Source organism: Poecilia latipinna, unplaced genomic scaffold (genome assembly GCF_001443285.1).
Source record: "Poecilia latipinna isolate Pla-1442-1.1 unplaced genomic scaffold, P_latipinna-1.0 Scaffold236, whole genome shotgun sequence".
NCBI classification, from domain to species: domain Eukaryota; kingdom Metazoa; phylum Chordata; class Actinopteri; order Cyprinodontiformes; family Poeciliidae; genus Poecilia; species Poecilia latipinna.
In genome coordinates, this window is record NW_015112852.1 from 152991 (window position 1) to 168600 (window position 15610).

At 38.3% G+C, this 15610-nt stretch overlaps 1 protein-coding gene across 2 annotated transcripts in view; it reads left to right on the forward strand.

The window, feature by feature from the left end:
• cdh19 (cadherin 19, type 2) overlaps nt 1-15543 on the forward strand; it is a 128252-nt gene extending 112709 nt beyond the window's left edge. For both annotated transcript variants that reach the window (XM_015032262.1, XM_015032264.1), the window contains 6 exons: nt 2242-2495; nt 3856-3992; nt 6093-6214; nt 6524-6641; nt 10440-10688; nt 14735-15543. In XM_015032262.1, coding sequence (XP_014887748.1) covers nt 2242-2495; nt 3856-3992; nt 6093-6214; nt 6524-6641; nt 10440-10688; nt 14735-15243 — 1389 coding nt within the window. In that variant the 3' untranslated portion in view covers nt 15244-15543. The remainder of the gene's footprint in view (nt 1-2241; nt 2496-3855; nt 3993-6092; nt 6215-6523; nt 6642-10439; nt 10689-14734) is intronic.
• Nucleotides 15544-15610: the final 67 nt, after the last annotated feature.

Here is a 15610-nt window from a genome sequence, read left to right on the forward strand (position 1 = left end):
AGTAAATAAATTTTTTTTTTTGGATAAAAAGAAAAAAAAATCTGTTCCGGGGGTACTTTTAAGTGTTTTTTTTTTTTTTTTTTTTTTTTTTTTTTTTTTCTGGTTGAAAAGTTTAGAGTTATTTTCTTCATATATTTGAAACTTTTCAGCATCACAGAATTAGGAGCTTTCATCAGCTGTAAGCACATTTATTCTGCAGTGGATTCAAGGATATGATCAGCGTTTCAGAAATTAGACATCCTTCTAGTTTACTTCACTGCAAATTTCTGCTTCAATTACTTCTTGAAAACAGTACAGAGTTTTGTGTTTTTCAGGGCTGAAACGTAATTTCAGACCTGAAAAACAATCCGAGTCTCTCCCTCCATTTGTCTCATGTCTCACAACATGATGATAGTTTTAACAAGCTTTACTGCAGCTTTAAGCCTGACTAGCAGTAACTCAAATACTTACATGACTTGCATATGAAACCCTAATATTTTTGTTTCCACATAAAGTCACAATAGTGTGGAAAATATATCTGCATGCATGATCCAAAAAAGCAGTCTTCTTTTCACAGTTATTACTATATAACAGTCCAGTCTTTATTATTTTGCTGTTATATTGTTGCACAGTATAATACCATCTAGTGAAGGTTCAGTTCAGGCAAACTTACCATCCAGATTTTTCCTCTTGCACTTTACAACTCGCATTCTGCTGAAATTTACAAATGGTCGTCACAGAGTGGTGCAGAAGAAAACCTTGGCTTTTACTACTGAATTTTTTGTCTTTGAAACGCAGGTGTTCGTAAAAGTTCAGTAATATAAAGGAGTTTAAGAGTGTGCACACTTTCTTCTTTCACTATAATTCTTTTCACTGCTCTCGCCATCCATCTTTACTGTGTCTGGTAAATGTTCCTGCTAAGTCCAGCTTTGAAAACACCAGGCTATTACTGCTCATATATTTTCCTGCAGTGACTCTGTGACTTTGTTTGGAGGTAGAAAACACAATTCGCAGACTGACTTCATGTGTTTTGCGATGTTTCCCTCCAGGGAAGCTTAAAATAAAGAGGTCATGCTGGCAAATAGGCTCAAATCACAAAAAAGATGGAGTAAAAAATGATAACTTTATTAAATAAGGGTAAAAAGCGACCTAAACCAACCTGGCCTAATGTGAAAAACTAAATGCCCCCATGTACTAGTAAATTATCAATCCATCTTGGTGGATTGATAATTGGCTATGGTTTTTCAGCCATATTGAAATAGATGTCTTTTGCAAAACTGCAATGAAAATACTTTTTCACATCATACCAGTCAGGTGATCAACAGCCAAATGCTACTACTGGCGAAAATGCCAAAGAAGACAACAGGAAGTAGTAGTCGGAGAACGGTGGTTTGTCTTTGTTGTTTTGTTTTCTGGACAGTGTGCAGCTGCCTCCACCAGAGCTCTCACAGCATCGCGCAGTTCATAAAAAGTTGTGTGTTATTAGAACATGTTAAATCCATAGTTTTTCTGTAAAATTGCCAACTATGATTTCCCCAAAAGGTTGCATACATAGCTGCTTGCCATGATTTTGAATGACTTATAGCAGAGACAAGCTTGTTCTTGTATGATTTCAATTAATTTGATTAATTAATGGAGAAATCAAAATGGTAAAATTGTGGGGGGTTTTACATTAGCTGAATCTAGACAAAGATTTGTGCACGTTTGTAACGTTGCTAGTGAAAGACAGAAGGATATTATGTCCTAAAACACTGTAAGCTGTACAACTATTTCTACGCGACTCGCCTTGTCTGGTCATCCTGTAACTACACATATATGGTTGGATATAAAATATATATTTTTTCCAATTAACATAGAATGAGTCAGAATTGTTTTCCAGCACAAACACTGTAAGTAATTTTTTTGCTTTTCACGACAGGCAGGAGATTTCTACTTAAATGCCATAAAATGGAAAATAAATATTGACTTTGTTTAGGAATCATTTTGAGCGCGTGGTAATGTTTCGCCCGCTGTTTTCCTATTAGTCGCATCTTAATGTTTTTTTTCAAAACCATAGCATTATTTAAGAGCGTTCTCAAAGCTTGGAGCTCATTGGCAATTGCTGAACATCATTAAACAGGTTTTACTTCCAGTGGAGTAATTGTCTGAAGCATAAGTCTCAGGGAAACCTGATTGAAAAGTTGATCAGAAATAAAGAGCTGTATTGTTGTTGTGAAATGTTAGATTATTATTATTTTATTTTATTTTTTCATTGTTTCACAGCCTTTGGACTATGAATCCAAGAGACGCTACACGATGGTGGCAGAGGCAGCTAACAACCACCCAGACACTCGGTTTTTGCCTCTGGATGAGTTCAGCGACAGGACGACGCTGAAGATTCTTGTGGAGGATGTCGACGAGCCGCCTGTCTTCCTCTCGGCGCTCTACGAGTGGAAGATTCCCGAGAATGCAGCAGTGGGAACAGTGGTTGGCACCGTTAGCGCCAGAGACACTGACACAGTCAAGAATCCCATCAGGTAGTGTGAGCAGGAACGGGGTTGGGGGCTCGGGGGGGGCATCTGCCATCCAGCATCCAACAACTGGCATGATAATGACGGGTTAGACGCCCAATGCCGAAACACCTGGAGACAGCTTCCTCCACAGGGTGAAAAATCATTCCATTTCAAAAAGCCTTACTGGCTTGCTGCATCCATTTCTACCTCCTTGATCTCTGGATACCCACAACATGGTCATATTTATCTCATAATACTTTAGTGGGAAATGAGCCCTCCTGAATAAATCATGACATTTCTTCTTTTTTCTCTCGCACCTCACGGGCTTTTCTATCTATTGCGGCGGTATTATCGCAAAGCGACGTCGCAGAGAACGTGCAAAATGTAATAAAGCACCGTACGAGGTGGCATATGGAATTGAGATTTGCCGTCATTTGCAAGTGGGGCACGTTGCAGAGGAGACAGCCGTACAAGCGCTGCCTGTAGTCCATCTCAGCAGAGCTTAAGAGTGGCAGGTGCTGCATATCATGCTCAGCGCAGCGTCTATTATTGTCCCTGCGGAGACAGTGTTTCATTGATTAATAAATTCAGGCTGACATTTTAGGGGTTTCCAGAGTTCCAGTAAATATGATTAAGTTTGCCATCTCCAGACCTCCTTTGAATTAGTGCACAGAAATGATGTCACCTTAAAGTGAGGTAAGAATTAAATGTATGATGATTTTAAAGACAATGCTCTAGGAAAAAAAAAATAAAATAAAAAAATCTCTCACAATAGTGATGACTGGAAGATGGTGAACAATTATTTAGACAACTATGATATAGACAAAGCAACCGACTTTTCATATATGTCTGTCTCAGATGTAACATAGAGCATTCATATACTTTGGATGCACTGCAATTAAAATTTGAACAAGATTATTTCAAAAATAAAAACCTCTTGCAATGGATTATCACACATAATGCTTGAGATGGATACAACTAAAACCATTATATGAAGGAATAAAGTCTGAAAAATTGTCATCCATTCTCCTCCAAAATGCTGTTAAATTCCATGCTTTTTTTTTAATGTTTGTTCTGTGTTTTATAAATTACTCACCAGTTACACATATCATCGTGAAAAACAAGGGTTGCTAATTAAAAATGAAAATCAATTTACATTGACTGGAAGCATAAACAAATCTGTTATCAGAGTAAGGTGCTGTGTCCTTGCACCACTTTGTTGTCACTTTTCTCTCACTAGCTTGTGTGTGCACTTGTTTTGATAAGATAAAAAAAAAAGAGCAATTTGTCTAATTAATTTCCCTGCGGTTTTGCGACGTCTTCTTTGCCCAGAAACCAGCCTTCCGTGTTAAATGTGCCATTTCTGTGAATTTCTCTCCTCCAGATACTCGATCGACAAAAAGACCGATGCCACCAACGCTTTCAAAATAGACCCAAACAATGGAACCATAGCTATCGCTAAGGCTTTGGATCGAGAAACTGCAGACTGGCACAACATGAGCGTTGAAGCCAAGGAAACCAGTAAGGACGTTTTCTTGTTGATAGAGCCGTGGCACATTTATTTTTATTCCCGTTTGACGCCTCTAATCAATGTGTTCCAGCGTTATTGCTGCTTAGGAAAGTCACAACTAACTAGATGGCTCTTTTTTTTTTTTACTTTTGGAGTGAATGTAAATACTGGTATACAGGTAAAACCTTAATAAATTAAGATGGAAATGAAACGTTCTAATTTTTAAAAAAAATAAAGCAGTGACATAGATTACATTTTACAAATAAGATTTCTGCTGATTTAATTTGCTGATTGTCTTCAGATTGTGAAAAAAACAAACTTCAGTTCCTTGTTTCAAACAGACTAATCATAGAACAAAATTGAATGCAAAATTATGTTATGACCTAAGCAATTAAATCAGTTAAAGAGAAAACTGCTGGCTCTTCATGTATTGAGTTAAGCTTGTTTTTCGCAGAGTACTGAAAAAAAAATGTGGAAAGTGGAGTGGAAGGAAAAACTATGCCCCAAAAGTTAAATAACCTCAATTTTAAAGTTAGTGTCTGTCTATCAGGAGCTCTTGCAGTACTTTCTGCTGACAAGCCTTATGGAGATCCTGATTTAATTCAGCAAACTGGCCAGACCTAAACCCCAGAGATTTGATTGAATACTGTCAGCTGGAAGAAGAATAAACCCAGATCCAGCAGGTGAGCTGAAGGTCACTTCTAAAGCAAGCTGGACTTCTTCAGCAGAGACTCAGCCTGATCACCTCCATGCTGTATTAACAGAAGCAAATATCTGTGAGATATTCCAGTCGGGCGAAATACGTTAAAAATTATATTCTGAATTATTGAGATGGGACTGTAATTCTTTATTGTTTTGTACACAGATGCAGTTTTTTCATCTGGAATGCTTGATTGATGGTGACTGTAAATGGCACAGGGACATGTGGATGTACCTGTGGAGTCCATGCAGTGAAGTTAGATGATCAAACGATTACTCAACCAGGCTGGATGGTTTGATGAACAGCAGTAGTATCAGTCATAAGTAACAATTATTGATGTGGTTTTGTTGTTTGTATGAAGCAACAAACAATATTTCTGAAGAGCTTTCCAGACCTATTGCACTCAATATTTATGCGGCTTAATGCAGTGAACAAGTTTTGGTTTCAGTTGGAAACAAGTCATCCATTAAGTTTCTTGAAAGACGGATGATTTGAGCCTGAACCTTCTCTTCTTTAAATGTACAATTTTGCAGTTGAAATTTAGACAGACAGAGAACACATTAATGCTATAATGCTACTGTTAGCAAACTCTTTCACATGCAAACAGTCCATGAATGAATCGTGAGTTTATGAAAGATGCACCTGGAAAGTTTTGGCGTGCCTCTCAACTTTCCATTTGTCGCATTTCAATCCATTAAGAAATTAATTATAGTTCATATTTCAAGTAAGTCTGAAATATGAAATAAAAGCTTGGATTGTCTCTCTGAAAAATTGCACAACTGGTTGCTAAGCACAATCTAACAGTGATATTTCTCATCCTTAAAGAGAGCACACAATGGTGTTGTCTCTGGAAAGTTTTTTGTTCTTTAACCTCCCATGCAAAGTAAACATAGATCACTTGATTGTCTGAAGTCAGCTGGACAGACTATTCTTTGCAAAATAACACAAACTTAGTCAGATTGCAGAAAGAACAGAAATATTCTTTAATTGTCTAATATCACCTTGGATCGTCAATTGAGTTTTAGCTCAAACTTTGACTGGGATATTCAAACTCATGAACATTCCTTGATCTAAACCATCCATTCTTGCTGTGGCTCTATGTTCAGGATTGTTGCTGATTTTGCAGGTTCAAACCGACTTTTTTTCTACTTCCCCACCAGCTAAATGTTCTCCGGCTGATATTCAGCGTTTTTGACTACACATGCAGGGCAAAACACTCAGTTTTGTGAAGTTTGTGGTTCATTCAATTGCATCCATTGATTATCACGTTCAGGTTCTGCTCAGCGCAGTCGTGTTCTAAGAGCACCAAACATTTATCAGTCTGAAGTGTTATTCTGCCACAGCTTTCACAAAGCGTCTGTGATACATGCACCCAGTGGACTTCAGTGGATGTCTGTCTTCGCTGCTGCAGTGCAAAACCGTTTATCCTCCTCCGTGGCGGTGTTCATCACCGTGCTGGACGTAAACGACAACGTGCCAAGGCTTGCGAGGGATTACCAGCCGTATATCTGCGAGGGCACGCAAGCAGGAGAAGTATGTCCATTATGATGCTCTCGTGTTGGGGGTTTTACTTTGCGACAATGTTATAACCAAAACGTGTTTAAATATGGCGTAATGCTTTGAACATATTTGTTGTCTTTTCTGCGGCACTGACATGAGAACATTTGATATTTGTACACCAGGTGCACTCATTAAATCACCAGCAGCCAAATTCAATTTCTTTTTTTTTCTTCAAAAAGGAGATGAATAGGTAGCCGAAAACCCAGTGCGTCGCATTATATTATGTTTGTGCTTTAGTAATTGCGGTGCTTATTTTTCTTCTCTCCGTTTGTGTCTCTTGAGCTCATTCATCTTCTCAGTGCCGTCGACCCGGACAAGGCTGTGGAGGAGCACCACTTCTACTACTCCATGGTTCCCCAGGAGCGCATCAATCCGAACTTCACCATCAGAGATAATCAAGGTTACATTTAATTGAAAATGCAGCTAATAATACTTTTTAGAATTGTATAATGGGTTCATAGATTCTGTAGTAGTACTAACCCAGATAATTTGCTGTCCTCAAGTTAAGTAATCTATTATGCAATAGCTAGTAATTAGTGTTTTATTGCTATTTAAGAAAGCTGCTTGACATTATTTCACCAAGGGCTCTTCAGTTGCATGAAGACTGCATTACACATCCAGCCAGATTGTGTTTATAGAAGTCTTGCAGATACAGAATTTGTCTGAATAGACAGTCACTGAATGATCGCCTGGCAAAACATTCAACATTGTTCCCACATTGGATTCGGAGCATTGGATTTAATCAAAAATTAAAGGATGTTGGTCCTGACACAAGTCCTTGAAAATACTCAATAAGCCCAACATTTCAAAGCTGGAGTTTTTTGGTATTGAATATTTCTGGTTTTAAAAGGGGGGGAAAAAATCACAAAGCAAATTCTGAAGGTCTTGTCAAAGTCCAAAGCTCTACGGTGTATCTGGAAAGTGTTCACGGCGCTTCACTTTATTCTAAATAGTATTAACTTCATCTATTTCCTCAAAATTCTTCACACAATTACCCCTTTATGATGATGCGAGGAAAAAGTTCTGCAGACTTTAATTTATTAAAAATAGAAAACCAAGAAATCACATTTGTGTCAGTATTTCTTTGTTTAATAATTAATGATCCACCTTTGACATCAATTACAGCCTCGAGTCTTTTCGAATACAGTGCCACAAGCTCAGCTCACTGATCTTGTGGCTCATCCTTATTTGCTTTGTTTCTCCAGCTACACCAGGTTGCAAGACTTCATGAGGATGCTGTTGTTTTATTAAGATTTAGGGAGTTAATACGTTTTAGCTTCTATTTCCGAAGAATGCTCACTTAACATCCGTGCCAGCTAGCTGCTCGTTAGCTCATGCTGGTAAAACAGTTTGGCGGAGCGACACCTGGAAGTTTAATTTATTTCACGTTATTCACGTTATCCTTCATTTATCTCGCTGTTTCATTTTATTCAGTCTAANTCTGAANTTAGTTNAAACTGCAGGGAAAAATAGCAGCAACAATACTGGCCTTCTTCCAATAACTTGTTCCTGTTAAGTTTTCAGCCACCTACAAAAAAAAACATTTCATTAGACTGGATGTGAGGTACTCCATCTTTATGGACAATGTACTAAGCTGTGTGGAAACAGAGCATAAAAGCTGCAGGTACATTTTTCTTCTTTGGACGGAGCCAAATTAGTTTTTGTTTTTTTCTTCTTTTTTATCTCTGCTTGCAGTCTGAGCCTCCTACCATTGAGCTGTTTGCAGACATGCAACAAATGTACATTTAAAGAATCTGATTTGAATAAAGAACCTTGTGTTTTGCCGAGTAGTTTCAAATGTAACTGATTATAGTTTTAGCTTCAGTCTAGGCAACAAACTTTGGTGGCAGTTTGAATAAATCCTCCATCAAGTCGAGCAAATGAGCTCTTGGGCGACTTGGTCTTTTTGCAGGGACATTTGGCATAAATTAAATCTGTAATTATTCTTCCAGGAAGAAGAAATGTCATTATGAACATTCCTGACATTTCTTGCAGAAGACTTAAGGCTACAGCGCACACCTCTGCCCGCCAGTAAAAAAAAAAAAAAAAGATCAATCTGTATGCATTTCCTTACCGTGGCTGTAAAACGTTTGTGAGCATAAATTCATTCAATGAAAACACACCAAAGAACCACTAACAGTGCACAAAACACCCGAGATATGAGCTTTCATGCACATTTAACTGTCTTAACTGAGGCCCTTCAACACATCCGTGTCTGCCGTTTACATTTAGACACGAGAAAACCTGTTTCCATACCATGAACATCTTCATTTTTCTTGATGTAAATGTGATTTGTATCCTCAAAACTCATGGTTTTAAGAAGTACTGTTGTCTGAATGTGTACTACATCATAATGCCCAACTGGATGTACTGAAAAGACGGTGAATAACTGTCGATTTATTGCACATTTTGAAATGGTTACTGTGGGCTACAGTCACACCAATTGAAGAACAAAACTGCTTGAACTCAGGCTGCAAACACACATTTCCAACAACAACCAGCAAACAGACCATTAGAAACGAGAGAACAGCTTCGTTAGGATGAATTTTACTGCAGGGCCGCGACTCTGTCAAAGAACCTCCTATCTGAATTATCGGATTTCATTAATTGAGACATAACTTAGTGGTCGTAACTTATTGATTGATTAATTTGTTGGACTTTAAATGAGAGCTTATCTTATTATTCAATAGAATAATTACATATTTGAAAAGTTTGGGCAGCAGATGCAGTTGTTCATCTCTCATTGGCAGTTTGTTGAGTTTCTCAGTCTCTGATGACTCACTGATTTCAGTCAGTGAGTCATCAGTGGAAGGAGATTGAGTTGAGAGTGGGAGACAAAAGTCAGAAGCTGCTTCTGAATCGTCTCAAATGAAAAATATTTCAAACGGCAGTTATTAAACCTCCTAAAAGGTCAGAAATTGAATTTTAAAAGGTACATTTACCGATGTGCCAAAGATATGAAAACAAGGCATAATTCTGCAAATAAATTTAGATTTTTCTTGCAAAAGAATGTCTGGAAGAAACTAATAGTTTTTTGTTAAATGTATAATGTGACATAAACTGCATGCTGTTAAAAATCCACTTCTGATTGGTTGATCTTTCTCCAGATCAACCAATCTGGACAGAAAGACTACTAAGCACATGTTTTACTCCATCAGCTTGGTACCAAGGAGACCAAAATAAAGATTTTTGTTTGTTTTGTCGATTTTGCAACATTCATTTGGTTTTTGTGTGAAGCAATTTCAAAAACTTTTATTTTTCTCTCCGTCTCGTGGATATGCTCATTTTAACAAGTACGGATTCTGAAACAGAATTATTTCATTTTCCTTTCCCCCCTCAATTTAACACTAACTGCCGGAAATAAAAAAAAAAGCCTGATTGCCCCTTTCTTGAAACTTCTGAAAGACCCAAAACTTTTGTGAAGAATTTCACTTTTATCAGTTAAACTACTATTCTGAATGTCTAATTTCTTAATTATAAACCTTCTCCTGCTAGTTGTAGAGGTTTGTGCAGAGAAAAACCTTTGCTTGTTTGGTTTTCTTTTTACTTAATTAAATCATCAGAAGATATTATGATTATTAATAATAATAAAGTATTTTTGACTGATAATTACCAGGCCAGATGATTCATTAGGAATTGAGAAATGCCCTCTATAATTAATATTGTTCACATGCGTAAACCTTTGAGTGTCTCTAGGTGAGTAGTTTTCTAGTTTTGTGCTCGAGAATGTAAATGAACATTTTTGCTTTGTTAGTCAGAGGACTGTGACTGTTTCTAAAGGTTTACAATAAATAGAGACAGTAGGAATAGAGACATGTCAGTGGAACATGAAGTACTTTAAAATGTATTAAATAAGCTATGATGAAACATACAATGGTGCAGGGAATTGGTGATTAGCCATGCGAGGACCAGACAGCGACAGGCAGATGAATAAAGAGTCAAGAAAATGAACATAAAGGAAAGAGTATTGCTATATGCCACACAGCTTATTTTATGTCAGTTATTGTTCAGCGGTCAAATTAAATCAAACACACGCAATAAAAACTGACTTTATCTTTGCATTGATCTTTAAGAAAAATCTGACTTCAAATTTTTAGGCATATTAGGCTTTTCCTCCCGTTTGTTTTTTTTTTTTTAGGGACCCACACATGTAAGAGTGGTCACTAAAAACGGTCTTTGACTCTCGTCGTCGTTCCAGATAACACGGCAGGCATTGTGGCGCGCAGGAGCACTTTCACCCGTAAAGACCAGACTCAGTACCTGCTTCCTGTGGTGGTGACCGACAGCGGCACCCCGGCCCTCTCCAGCACCACCACGCTGACCATAGGCGTCTGCAGCTGCCTCCCGGCTGGACATTGTCCCACCGCCGGGGTCGAGGCTCTCGCTCTCTCCGGGGTCAGCATGCAGACCTTAGTGGGGATTTTCGTCTGCCTGGTCACTCTGACTGGTAAGTGTGAATGGACGCGATGATGACTTGTTTTTAACAAGTGAAAGTTTACTGTTCCTGAAGTCATGTAGCCATAAAGTTACCATGTCAACATGTCATTAGTCATACCTAATCTTGTTGCCGTTTGTTTTGCGTTTCCAACTTTTTAAATCGGTTTATTAGTGAGATAAATATCAGTTTATCAAAATAGTAACAATTCATTGAAATGTGTGAGCACACATTCATGCCTTGAAATGTTTAACGGCTTCTTCGTCGGCTCTCCTTGTGTTCAAACAGCATCCTCAAAATGTGTGCATTTCAGAAAACTACAACCACTGTGGAAATCTGTAGAAAAATGTTAAAGTTTAATGTTGAAATAGGAATTTAAATTAAAAAAAAAAAAAAAAAACCTTGACACTTTTACCCAGGTTAATTTTAATTAGTGGCTAGCTGAATTATTAAGGTCAGCAGTGTTTTTTGAATCTTAATATACTTATTCAAGTAAACCATTACATATTAATATGATGGTATAGAAAAGCCTGAAAGACCTACAGATAGTTTGAGAATCAATTATCTCCCATAACGACAGATTGTGTCTCCAAGTGACCTTAACACAGTGTTATCGTTTTAGTGGTTCTGTCTCATAGTTGTAAAATTTTGATCCCATATGACTAAAAAGGCACAAAATGGAAACGGGTGAAACTATCTGCACCCGTTTTAAGGAATGAAAACCATTAATTGGCTTCTACTCTATGGGAATAAAGATGTAGATGTGGGGATGATAATGGATCAGATGAAGAAACAGTCTGTTGCAATCAGTTGCCATGTTTAAACATTTGGGAGCAGACTGACAGACTGGGCAGGAATAAAAAAAATAATAATAATTTCAATTATTTGAGACACCATGTTTAACTCCATTCCATCTGCGAACATGGTTGTGATCTTGCCCCTTTATTCCCTCATAAAATTTCAGCTTTTTTGTGCCATGAAAAGGTGAACAATGATAAATCACTTGAAAAAAGAAGTAATTACCCTGTTATGTAAGTGTGCTTTTGCTTCAGTATCAATAAAAATTTAAACTGCCTTGAGAAAATCTACAGTTTCACCTGAAGGCGCACTATTCCAGAGGATGATGGTACCAACACTGTGCTTTAGTGGAGGTATGCTGCTCTTTTAGTGATGCATGATGAGCCAAAAATACTCATTTGGAATAGTGGCCCCAAAAGTGGAAGTCTGGTTCCATCAGACCGCAGCACATCCTCCAACGTGGTTTTGGGTGATTGTAGGCTCAGAGGATTTCTCTGGAATAAATGCTTTGCTGCTTCAGTATTCACTCCAGACATATGGAGGATAGTACCAGTACATGTTGGAAAATCCCTCAGCTCTTTCTATCTGCCTGACTGTAGAATATGTTTTCATAGAGTATATCTACAATACTTTAAGGAAAATGCAGCATGGGGACCTGAAATGCATAGGTACAAACCCAATCCCTGCAAATACTGGCCATCCACTGGATGTTTTTTTTTTTTTTTAATTGGATTGTGATTATTTTTTATTAAAGGTTTTTGCTGTACCAGTGGCAGGAAGAGGGGCGGAGAGGGAAGGAGAGGGCATGCAGCAACAAGTACATTTGGTTCCACTAATCAAACTGGGGACAGCAGTGCTGAGAACTGCAGCCTCTGCATATGGTGTGCCTGCTCTACCACTGACTCCTGATTTATTTAATCATTTTAATTAAACCGATTTAATAATCGGTTAACAACAATAGCAAAACTTCAGAGAATAGGAAAGGATGATGAACCCATGACCTCGTTGCACATCCTGTAAGTGAGTAGTAGAGCTCGCAAGAAAATGAAAAGGTTTTCCCCACCCAAATTTCAGACAATAATGAAGTGACATTGGACCGCCTGGTGACATGCAGGCAGACAGATCATGTCTGTTTGCTCAACAGAGAAGTTTGTGCAAAAGTTTGGACGAACAATGTATTCTGCTTCTGTTGCGTCACTATGTAGTCAGGAAAGAGAGCGATGGGGCCGAGCTCCATCAGGTTTGTCAGATACTGCGAAGGGAATATCAGTAACAACTCTCTGGAATTTTTATATGTTATCCGGCATTCCAGGGACGCATGTTTTAAACTTGTATAAGTTCATATCTGTATCTTTTACCCTTCTTGTTACATCAGTGCAGCTTCTCTGGTTTTTCTTACTGGGGGAAAAAAAAAAATACCTGAGGAACAACAACAGGAACAATTTAAACAGCAACCTACCACAGCAAGTGAATTTTCATATTATGTAGACATCTAAAACTGAGTAAAACATTTCCGATCTGTTGCGTTTTGCTAAGTTTTGATGGTGAAGACCAAGTTTGGTTCCAGCAAATTTTGAGAAATATTTGATATTTATAGGTTATTTTTTTTCTCCAATACTCCTTCTACTTCTAATATTCATGATAACTGTGTTCGCTGCCATGATACAGATGTGTGATGTGGATACTTTTTCATAAACTTCTACTGACAGACATCTTGGCAAATTGAAATCCTTTGTTGCCTCTTTGCAAGCTGCAGCTAAAGGATGCAAAAGATCAAATGTCATAAAAATCCTGAGCTTGAAATCAGGTTAATAACCCTCACTATGATTAATGCTGGTTGTGAAGTAAAGAAGAGTAATTTCTATAATTAAATGAGAAGATGCTTCAAAAAAATATTAGATTTAGTGTGTGTGTGCACTTTATGCATCTTAATAGATCATTTTAAAAATTCTGTTCTCGCCTCGGGTCGAAACAAGTTAAAATAATTTTGACGCATTTAACCATTTGATTGCATTTATTTATAGAAAAAAAAACAAAAAAAAACATGCAATCAAAAGGTGACAGTTCAAATGTAGACAGCCCACATTTGAACCGGGTTGTCTGCATTTTTTGAAATCCGCTTCACTTTCAAAATTAGTTTTGTTTGATGTCGGCTGGTAACAGTTCCAAACATTAATACGATTGGGTGGCAGCAGATTAAGCCCCCCCACATAATCCATTATGTGAAGAGCTCCCTCTATTCCAGGAGTTCGTGTTCCGTTCTGTCGCTATTACCAGAACATCTGCTTTGCTCTAAGGCTCAGACATTTTCTGCTAAGCAGAAGCACCTTTTGCAAAGAGATGACAGCTCGTTCTTTGTCAGAGGGTGTATAATAGCTGCTGGGCCAGCAGTGAGGTAATGCGTTACATGGTGACATAGATGAGTGATAGAAGAGTCTAAACTACACATTTCCGGAGCATCTCATTGGTAAACAAACCATAGCACACTTTAAAAGAAAAATAAAACTGCTAGCATAAAAAAAATAAATGAATTAAGTCGTGTTTCTCTGAAATGTTGTTTTCATAAAGTTCCTCTTTTCCAGCAGATGTGAACTAAAGCACTTCCACCTGACAACCATTTGGCAAGTATATGAAACAGCAGGGTTTTCATTAACAAATTTCCGCTTTCATTGTTGAAGCCACCGTTTTTTTTGTTTTTTTTTTAAACTCACCAGCGTGCCTTTAACACACGATTACAATGCTGGAGCGTGCAGTGCAATGATGCCAGGTAATGAGTGTATTGGTTGCAATACATCAGTACCAATGCCATCCTGGGACACTGATGGGTGTGCATAGTGAAGAGCTTTATTATGACCTTAGCTGCTTTGTGTCCTCCCTTTGCCCATCACATGAAAGATTAATGACAAAACCCGCTATGCTAACACTTCTCAGAGAACAAGAGGCTGTTAAAGCAGTACGGGAAAAAAAAGATAAATGCTTTTAGTATTCTGTGCCACATGGAGCGAATAAAAGAATTTATTCTTTATATTTGAAGTGAAATTAAAAAAAAAGTAAGATATTACCAATGTTTTTTTTTTTTCCATATTTGCAGGAAAACATGTTGCAGGAAAACAAATCTGGCTGCTATTATTTTCATGCATGCTCCATCAGGCACCGTATGTTGTGTCTATTTTTTTTTTTTTTGTTTGTTTTTTTTCTTCTCGCTAAGCTCATGCCCCGGTGTTTAACTATAATGATCTCGCACTGTGTCGTGTCTGCAGCGCTGTCGGTTCTAATGCTGATTGTGAGGAGGCACCGGCGTAAGCAACAGGAGGGGACAGATGTGGAGGTGAAGGAGTTGGAGTTGCCCGACACCTTTTCCCAGAAGGTGCTTTACTACGGAGAGAGAGGAGCCGGCCTGGACTTCTGCCAGCCTCCCGTCCCGCTGCGCCCCCATCCGAGGAGGAGGGACAGGAAACTGCGGAGGGAGGAAGTCAGGGCCAGCATACGGATGTCGCTCCGAGAGTCACACCTCATTGGGCCGGAGGACGAGGTATTCAGGCAGTTTATCCTGGACAGACTGGCAGAAGCCGATCAGGATCCTTACGTCCCACCATTTGATTGCCTTCGGACTTACGCGTACGAGGGGTCAGGGTCGTCCTCAGGGTCTTTGAGCTCATTGGACTCCTGTTTGGAATTTGAACCTGAGAAACCTGTGTGTAACTCCAAGCCTTATGCAGTAAGACTCACCCCATGGTTCGGAGGAGCAGAGGAAGACACATTCTTCTAAAGAACGCCTCCCCCTCCCACCTTTTATATATTGATAATAATTGTTAAAGGGTAAAAAGACCAGGACAGCTTCTGTCCAGGAAGCTTTAATCAAACAGACATTGGTGATTTCTCATAGGCATATTCACACTCATTGAATATTTTTCACATTTTATCAGTAGGTCAGCACAAAGTAATTCAGCATTCAATTTTGAAGACGATAGAAAATGATTCATGGCTTTCAAATGTGTTGTTTTTTTGAGTAAAGGTGAACACAAACGTTTGACCCACATTTGAGCAGGGCCGTGCAGAGACCACTGAAGGGGCAGGTGCTCAAAAAAAAAAAAAAAAAAGGGAACAACAAACCATATTCTAGGACAGAATATTAA